Source organism: Nestor notabilis, unplaced genomic scaffold, assembly GCF_000696875.1.
Source record: "Nestor notabilis isolate BGI_N333 unplaced genomic scaffold, ASM69687v1 scaffold25057, whole genome shotgun sequence".
NCBI lineage: Eukaryota > Metazoa > Chordata > Aves > Psittaciformes > Psittacidae > Nestor > Nestor notabilis.
The window spans coordinates 313-9,496 of NW_009935491.1; the positions used below are offsets into that span (position 1 = coordinate 313).

General features: G+C 40.8%; 1 protein-coding gene across 1 annotated transcript; it reads left to right on the plus strand.

The window, feature by feature from the left end:
- Positions 1-530: 530 nt before the first annotated feature.
- On the plus strand, positions 531-8,133 carry SDE2 (SDE2 telomere maintenance homolog (S. pombe); the record flags this gene model as incomplete). Its single annotated transcript, XM_010017884.1, is given in 8 exon segments — positions 531-648; positions 2,302-2,413; positions 2,949-3,118; positions 3,841-3,952; positions 4,576-4,984; positions 7,520-7,670; positions 8,007-8,042; positions 8,045-8,133. Coding segments are annotated over 8 exon segments (1,197 nt in total), but the record flags the coding sequence as incomplete, so codon positions are not given.
- Positions 8,134-9,184: the final 1,051 nt, after the last annotated feature.

Below are 9,184 nucleotides of genomic sequence, written 5' to 3' on the forward strand. Positions count from 1 at the left end.
TGATTCCAGCACTGCCCTGGGCAGCCTCTTCCAATGCCTGAGCACCCTCTCCGGGAAGAAATTTTTCCTATTACCCAGTCTGAATCTCCCCTGGTGCAGCCTGAGGCTGTTTCTTCTTGTCCCATCCCTAGTTCCTTGGGAGCAGAGACCAACCCCCTTCTGCTCCATCCTCCTGTCAGGCAGTTGTAGAGAGCGATAAGGTCCCCCCGGAGCCTTCTCCAGACTAAACGCCCCCCCATGTTCCTCAGCTGTTCCTCAACACAGTTGTGCTCCAGACCCTTCAACAGCTCCGTTGCCCTTCTCTGGACCCGCTCCAGCAACTCAGTATCTCTCTTGTAGTGAGGGCTGCGCTTACTTCTTCAGTAAATAGGAGTTAAAACAAGCACCATAGAGGGTATTCGTGCTTTTAAGATTTTTGCTTCTCCTCTGTTCCTGTAGTAAGGAAGGAAACAAACATTACTCCTTCATGAATTTCTTCATAAGAATGTTTGATTTCAGCCATAATGTGACTCAATTTTGTTATTTTTTAGAACATTCCTGAAGAAAGCTTGTATGTGAAGTGTAATGGGCGACTGGCTAGTGGTGAAGATGTGTTGCAAAATGGAGCCGTTTATAGTCTGGAACCAAGGCTTTGTGGTGGCAAAGGAGGTTTGTTGCTTAACTGTTTGTTATGGATTAGTTTCTGAGGTTGGAAAACTTCTTATACTCTAGTCTATGCTGATAGCAGCAGTCCTGATATGTTAGATCTCTTGTAATGTGGATGAATGTGATAATGTCTCTGAGCTGAAACCAAAGTCTGCATGCAAAGCTGAGAATTGAGTAGTGAAGCTGCAGTTCAGCTGCCAGCTCTGCTGGCATAGCTCTTCTTCGCATCCCTGGTCGGCTTAGCTCTGTTAGTAGAAATCTGTAAAGTGCATCTAAGTGACTTCAGAGTTGAAAGTGTGTTTAAAAGTACCTGGCTTCTTAGGCTCCTATGTTTCATTCGTGGACGTTGTGCATATGGTAGAAGTTTATAATACAGGGTGCTTCTTCCGCACCTATTGTCCATCAGCTTTGGTTATCCTGACATAGGATGTGCATTCTGTGCTTCACTCAGTGTTAGTAATGTGCCACTGGGGTCAGTTTGAAATTGTTCTTTAACAATTTTGTTTGCTTTCTAAAGGGTTCCTTTTGTTTTGACTTTATAACTTAAAAGCCTGATAAAATCAGGCAGACAAAACGGGTCAGAACTATTGGGACTTGTATGATCTCAGAGTACAGATTATGCAGGCTTAGAAGAGAACTGAGTATTTTATCAGACCTAATTCAGCACCAGTTACCTTAGTGAATGCACTGCTGTTGATTTTTGGGAACACACCTGGCTAGGTGTAGCAGCTAGGTCCACATTCTTCAGAATGTAAAACTGAGTAGTATATTTCATGAGCTATGAGCATTCTCCTCACTAATGGCAGCCATTGGTTTTATTAACTCAACACAATGCTTTTTCTGCCTCATGATACAGCAGGCTGTTTGGGTTGGTGACTGTGATATTCCTTAAAGGTACTTGTGGGGCACTAAAAACTATAGATTTGTTCATCTTCTAGTTAAAAACCAGTGCTTGGCACTTTGAAATTGCAGGTTGGATTATATTAGTATTGATCCACAGTGTGTTTCTTTGAGGTAGTTAAACAAGTGTCTTTCTCCAGCTGGAGACAACATAAGGTGGAACCAAGTGAGAGAAATCCGCTGTCTTGCCTATGAGTAATTAGTGGCTGAGGAGTGCATATGAATCTGTTTTGGGAGACTTTCCAGCGTAACATCGTACATCATGATCATCTTGATGAAGTGGTTAAGGCTATCTTCTAAAAAAGTTATTTTATTTTTTGTTAGATTTTTAAAAGGAAGTTTAAGTTTTGTGGAGTCTTCACTTAAGGGCGAAGTATATCCTGGCAAAGTGTTATCTGGAGACGAAAAAGGTTTCAAAACATTTTGCTGGGGGAGTCCAGAAATAGGCTTTCATGTTAGAAGTGCTGTACAGGTTCTAGCAAGTCTGGGGTCCATCTGGTGTGATACCAGGAGTACAAAACCAAGATGAGTGGTAAATGGTGGGTACCTTGGTTTTCCACTCAGTCGTTCAGCGTTTCACCCAGTGACAGTTCTCTGACATGTTGCAACTTTCAACCTACCCTTTATTTCAGTTTCATTGAGGGAGAGGAAGGTGTCACTTCACCGTGTTCTTTATCCATAATGAATTCTTTTGTTGTGTAATAGCTTGCCTCCACTTCTTTCTGCTTAGCTAATTCTTGATATCTCTTTCCTTAGGGTTTGGGTCTATGCTGCGAGCACTTGGTGCTCAGATTGAGAAGACAACAAATAGAGAGGCTTGCCGAGATCTCAGTGGAAGGAGGCTTCGAGATGTCAACCATGAGAAAGCGTAAGGCATTTTCTTAGAGGCTAGAACTACAAAATAAACTGACCTTGTAGCTCACTGTTAGGAAATGACAAATGTCAAATGACAGCCTGTTCTAGCAATGTCATTTTATTTTGAATAATACAAAAGAGCAAAAGTGAGATCTTAAACACAGATGGACTGGAAGCCAGCAGGATTCTTCTCACTATAATTATATTAGTGCAGAAGAGGAGGGATTGCACTGCAGCCTGCTTCTCAGTGGTCTGCACCTCTGACATTCTTATTTGGAATTCTCACAGTTCTCTCTGAAGCTGCAGACTGTGGTATTGGGGATATGTGACCTTACTGCTGTTTCTGGCTTCCAAAATAAACTTTACTCTCTTCCCTGTAGCAGAATCTCTATATATTCCTTCAGTAATTCTCCTGGGTGCTGTTAGTTGTCTTTTCCCATTGTTTCCCATCCTAGCAGGTGGTAGAAGCATTCAGTAATTGCCATGCAACAAACTGATATTACATTAAATGCTGGAAACACTCATTTTCATGGTTCTGTCACCTGCAGGATGGCTGAATGGGTGAAGCAGCAGGCAGAAAGGGAAGCAGAGAAGGAGCAGAGGCGCTTGGAAAGGCTGCAGCGGAAACTTGCGGAGCCAAAGCACTTTTTCACCAACCCAGACTATCAGCAGCAGTGTCATGAAATGGCTGAGAGACTGGAAGACTCAGTCCTTAAAGGTATTGCAGTTTAACCTCACTTCCTCTCCTCAAAAAATAAAGCAAATTAGAAGTCCCTATAGCCTCATTCCAGTATGAAAATGGGGAAAACCCCCTAATTCTGACAATAACTTTCAGTTGAATGAAACTTTAAATTCCAGTAAAATTTGTTGGACTTGATTTTTAACTCTTTGTCTGCTGGTTCTCTTAAATTGTATTGAACAGCATAACACAGAGAGAAGTGATGCTTCATCTTGCTGTGCTACAGTGTTATCTCATTATAAAAGCAAAATTCGGTGAAGTTAAGTGTTGCTAGTTCAGGTGTAAGAATTCCACAGTCATTTTCAGTCAAATGATAAAATATTAACAGAAAACTGGAAAATAAATGTAAAAACTAGAAATTGTATCCAACTAGAAAACACCTTATTTCTCTCACTGTTCTTTGTAGTTATATATCCACGGATTGTTCCCTTGCTGGCAGCTTGATAGTGAAACTTGAGGCTGAATGGGATGTAGAACCTGTGAGTTCAGTTGAGGACTCCCAAGTTGAATTCACTTTTTGCCTTAGTATAGCCATGTAGAAAAGCTTTGCTGCTACAGAGTCTTGAATCTTTGAGTCCTTCATATGACATCAATATCAATTATTTTCAGCTAGCTTTTTAAACTGCATCTGAAATGAAAGGTAGAATTCAAAATGTATGAATTGTGTACTGATGAGGTAGACTTTTAACTTCGTTTTAAAGGATTGCAGGCCTCTTCAAGCAAAATGGTGTCACCAGAGAGCAGCAGTAGTCAGAAGCGTCCAGGTGAACCTGGAAAGAATGGAACCAAACCTCGAAAAAGAAAATGTTTTTGGTAAGCATTATGCCTTGGTTTTATACTCAAGTATTAAGCCTTGAACAGGATGAAAGGTTAGATACATACGAGTGAGCAATGTCTTATCTGAGATGTCGACCTCAATAGGAATAGGAAAATTGAACTGATTAAATTGGAGAACTCGAAGTAAATGTTGCTGTGTTCATATAATTGTGTCCCAGCTGGAGCAGGCAAACTTTATTTGAAATAAACCCTTTTCATATGGTTATGTTCTACTACTTCCCGTGGTCCTTTTTTCATTAATGAATTAAACTTACAATGAATTGAAAAAAGATTTTTTTAATTTTTCTTTCCAGGTCTCTTTCACCTAATGTAACATGCAAGGGAAATCTTAATGATTCCAGTGTTTCAAGTAGCAATAGGTAGCACACATTTCTGTACTGAGAATGCTGTAAAAAAATACCTGGTTTTTTGAGTACGTTGGGTCCTGTTTGGTGTTAGCAGCTCTTCCATTTACTAAACTATCGTAACTGGAGTAATTCACAATATCTCTCTGAAGTGAGGTTTGGAAAGAGAAATGTGACAATAAAAAGAATTACTTTGTTTTAAAGAAAAAGGTTCAAATAGATGAATATTAATGTGTAACACATTGCTTGTGCCAGGCTGGGGTTGGAAGGACTGGATGATTGTGACAGTTCGGATTCAGAGGATGACAGTGAAGATGATTCCCCTCATGCATCTCATGGAAGTTGTCCATCAGGCAGCAGATGTAATGAAAATGCTGGAAATTCAAAAGCATGTTCAAGCAGCTCTGTGGAGCCAGTAGAGGATAGTCCAGCTACTGGTGCAACTGAGACACCACTGGAGCAGCCAGAATGTAGTGGAAGAGGTGTGCAAGGAGAGACAAGCACAAGTGGGCAACCTGAAATTCCAGCTGAAGGGAATAGTGAAATGACAAAGACCCTGACGGAAGAAGCCCAAGAAAAGAATGAAGTAGCCCAAGCTCCAAAAGAAGAGGAACAAGATAATGTTTCACCTAAGGCACAAGAAACAAACCAGTTACAGAGCACAGTAAGTATGAAGCAGTACAAAATGTGTCATGTCTTTTTCTTCAGCTGCTTTTATTCCATCACGTTTCCCTTTGTGGATTGCAGAAAAAGGGAGGGGATTTGTATCCTATGACTTCAATGCATTAGATGTATGTGCTCAAATTACAATCATAGTCTCTTTAAGAAGCTAATGGAATCTCCAGAGTTTGCTTCAGAGCACAAAAAATCCCAGAGTTAAAAGGAAAAACAGCTTAACTGGAGATGCATCCTACAAATTAGGACAATGGAATGTAGGAAGTTAATGGAAACTGCAGCCAAAGATTGCTCTTCATTCACTGTGTCTCTGTGGAGGAGGTTGAATTAGAGGATTGTCTTGAGAGATGCTAAGTAGGATGGGCCAAGAACGAATGTTATAAGATTAAGATTTTAATAGTCTGTAGAGTTCCTACTAAGATGCAGTTGCCCTTGGCTGTCTAGTATTGTCTTTCCTTAGAGCCATGTTTCTCTTGGGGGTGTTTTGGTTTTGTTTTTTCTCCTTCTACATAAATAGTTACACTCTGGATCCAAAATTCTTCATAAGAGGAAAAAGGAAAATAAACTCCTTCTGTAGAATGAAAGACTCTTATAAATACTTTTTGCACATTACCACTGTCCAATTTGGCTAATCTTACTTATAATTTGACCATAATGTTTATAATCAACCTTAGTGTTTAAATTAGAATGTTCTAAGTAGATGTCCCCTAAACCAGTTGGCTGATGAGTCTTTCTTAGTTCTCAGTATAAAAAGACTCGAGTCTAGTTCATAGAGAACCCCGGTGTTCTTGTGCAAACTTCAGTTCTTTGTTGACTGTTGAAACCCTGGAAGCAGCAGCTCTTTCACTAGAGAGACAGGATTAGTGTAAATGATGGGCTTCATCTGAACTCCAGAGGGTGGTGGAAGAGTGGTTTGAAAAGTGATCATCTGCCATATCCGTGGAGGCAGCAGGTCTGCACTGTTGCCCCGCCATTATTGCACTGGCAGTCATAGCCCTCAGCTGCATCAGGGGCAGGGCTGACCTGGTGATGGGCAGGAGGATGGCTGGGATTCTTTTGCTGAAGAGGCTTTGGTCTTCCAGCCAAGAGAGACTGTGGCTTTTCACACTGAATTGATAAAAGCCCAACTAATACTTGGCAGTAAAAGATGTCCATGCTTTGTTGCTCCTTGTATGATACTACTATTAAACATTTTTAGGGGTAGTGAATCTAGGCTTATTCTAGCAGTAAAACAAAATATGGCTTCATTTTTTCGGGCTAAGGAGTTGCTTGGATTTAAGCCTACCATCAGCTACCATTGCCAATGACTGAATTCTGGTAAGTGGAAGTTTAATACAGTTAAATAGAAAACCAACCAAGGATGTAATGAGATAAATTAGAACTTTGTCATCTACTGTACCTATTAGAGCTGGCAAATTTTGAACAGGATGTTTACCATTCTTCGCTGTTTACCTTTTGCTCAGTATTTGTGAGACTCTATTCCTAGAACAGGAAACTCCACCAATGCTGTGGCAGATTGTTCTTGCAGATGGAAATACTTTTATAATAGCCCTTGATGGATATTTTTTTTCCAAGTAGGATGAGAATAACGAGGCAACCAGTCTCTTTTTGTATGCTTAGCAGGACAAAGGTTCTAATTCTGCTAGGGCTAATTGTTTTTGCGGCGTGCATAATGGAGTGGTCCCATTCCCACTGCTGGCATTACATGCTCTGAGGTCTCTTTGATAACTCCATCATGATACATGCCATAAGACTAAGACATGCTTTTAAGCATCTAATGAAATAGGCATAGATTTTTGTGTCTTCTTTAGCTTGTTCATGCTAATGTTTTCCAACATTAGAATTATCCAGTCTTTGTCCATATTCTTTTGTGTACAAGGCCCTGAGCTTGGACTAGGCAATCTGCAGCGGTCCCTTTCACCCTTGATTATTCTGCAAATATGCTAGTTGCCTTTTAAGATGTAATTTTAATCCATTTTCTTCTGGCAGGATGAGATGTGAAGTTCAGAACTTGCTTTTTGATTAATCTTGTTAGAAAGAGGGTGGTTTTGTGTGTATTTCTTTAATTACAGTGTAACTGCGTTAGAAATAACTGTTCATCCTCCTTTCTGCTCCTGCGGGGGTATATTGGTTGTATTCACTGTTGGGCACAGAAGGGGCTGTTGGCTTTGCCATGCCTCTGGAAGCCAAGAGGAAGATACTGCAGTGGTAGGTGAGATGGTGGTCTGGTTTTAATTCAGCTTTTTGGGGAGTACTTCTGTGGGTCTCACAGTTACTTACTGCTGGCTAGCTTCAGTTTGCTTGTATGTGATGCAGTAATACTTTGCCTGGGTAGCATAAGTACCTCTAATAATATGCAACATGATACACATTGAGACGTTGCTCAACTTAAGTAATTAGGAGATTGAGACAATGCTAATTGAAGGTCTTCTGTAAAATGAAGCATTCTGTCTATGCTCATGCTTCCCCCTACCAATCAGGAAGACAATAATAATAGTCTGATGGGATGTTTTTCTTTTTGCAGGAGGTGGAACCGATAGACCTGATGGTGTTCAACTCTGCTGCTGAAATGGAAGCCCTGGGTTTAGACAAACTGAAGATGGAATTGATGTCTTTAGGACTGAAATGTGGAGGCACTTTAAAGGAAAGAGCAGCAAGGCTGTTTTCAGTGCGAGGTCTGTCTAGAGACCAGATCGATCCTGCCTTATTTGCAAAGCCCTCCAAAGGCAAAAAAAAGTGATTTTTCAACTTTGTATCCGTGTGCTTTTAGATTTTTCTTACTCTGTTGTTATTCCATATGGCCACATGTAATTCTTTGGCATCCCTGGGTAGGTTTTGTTTCTATTCTTAATGAAGTTTGAGTAACGTAACACAGAGTGAGTTGCTAGATACGAGTTAATTATGCATTCAATGTGTTCAATATTAAAGGAGTGAAGCTTCTGTCTTTTGATCAGCTTTGCAAATGGTTGTAACAAGTCTTAATTGCAACAGGTAAAACAAACTCTCTGTATATGGACAGAAATAGCCTGAATGTTTTCTGGAAAATGGCTGTATGGCACTGTCATCGCCTATTTTAAGAAAAATAGCAATCCTTTGTGAGCTTTATATTGAATCACCTTTAATGTGAATTCCAGTTAGCACAGAGAGAACTGTCAAATGAGAAACATTGAACTTGGGATCTAGGCTTAGAAGCTGAAGTTTCCTTGAATAAAAAACACTTTTATATGGATGAGGTCAGTATAAATAACTGTGCTTGTCTGTGGGATGTCAGATATGATGTAAATCATTAATGTGTGTAAGTATTCCTTTTAGAAGAAGTTAAATAAGGGTATTTACTTATTTTGCTCTGGAAAAGTATCTGAATGAGGGAAGAGAGAATCACATCCTTAAGAAATTAAAAAGAGTAGGATAGAGAGTGATCATCTGAACCTGAATGGGAAATTCAGGATGTGTTTTTCAATTCTTTTCCTATGTGAAAACCAGTGGAAGGACTTAAAGCACCACCACTGCAGTCATTTGTCCTACCTGGAGCAGTATCTGACACCCCCACCCTCCCCCAGCGCTGAGAGCCTCCAGTGCAGTGGTGAGGGCCCCTTGTGGGTGCAGCTGCCACAGCTCTGGTTTGAGAAGCTTTGAAAAGTGTTTAGTTCAGTGTCTCAGATCTCACATTTACCACCATATGCTGGAGAATGTTGTGCTTATGATCTGCTATCAGATGGTCTTGTAGAGATGCTTGCAAAATTAAATGTTCTCTCTCCTGTTCTGATGTCACACCATCCGTTTGGCTCATCACGTTTTGATTGCAGTGCTGGCAGGAAGTGGGCTTCAAATGCTGGGAAATCAGTTCACTCCTCTAGTACTGGATGTTTCTGACACTAGCAGTTTGATGCTTCAGTCAGTTTTGCAGTCTTACAGCCTCTCCTCAGAAGCTGTTTTGTTGATTTGTGGAAGTTTTGGATTGAGAGAGGGTGGTAAAGCTCAAGGATTTATTCCTGATGAACTCCACATGCAAGCTGCTAAACAGGGGTGTTGGGGCAGCTGCTCCGAAATGCTGGTTAACCTGATAGTTCACCCTTCCTGCACCAACATGGCTTCCCAGGCAGGCTGTGTTGGAATGACGTTGGAAGGCTCAGTGCCCTGCAGGTTTGTGTGTGGTACCATCGCAGAATGGTTTGTGTTGGAAGGGACC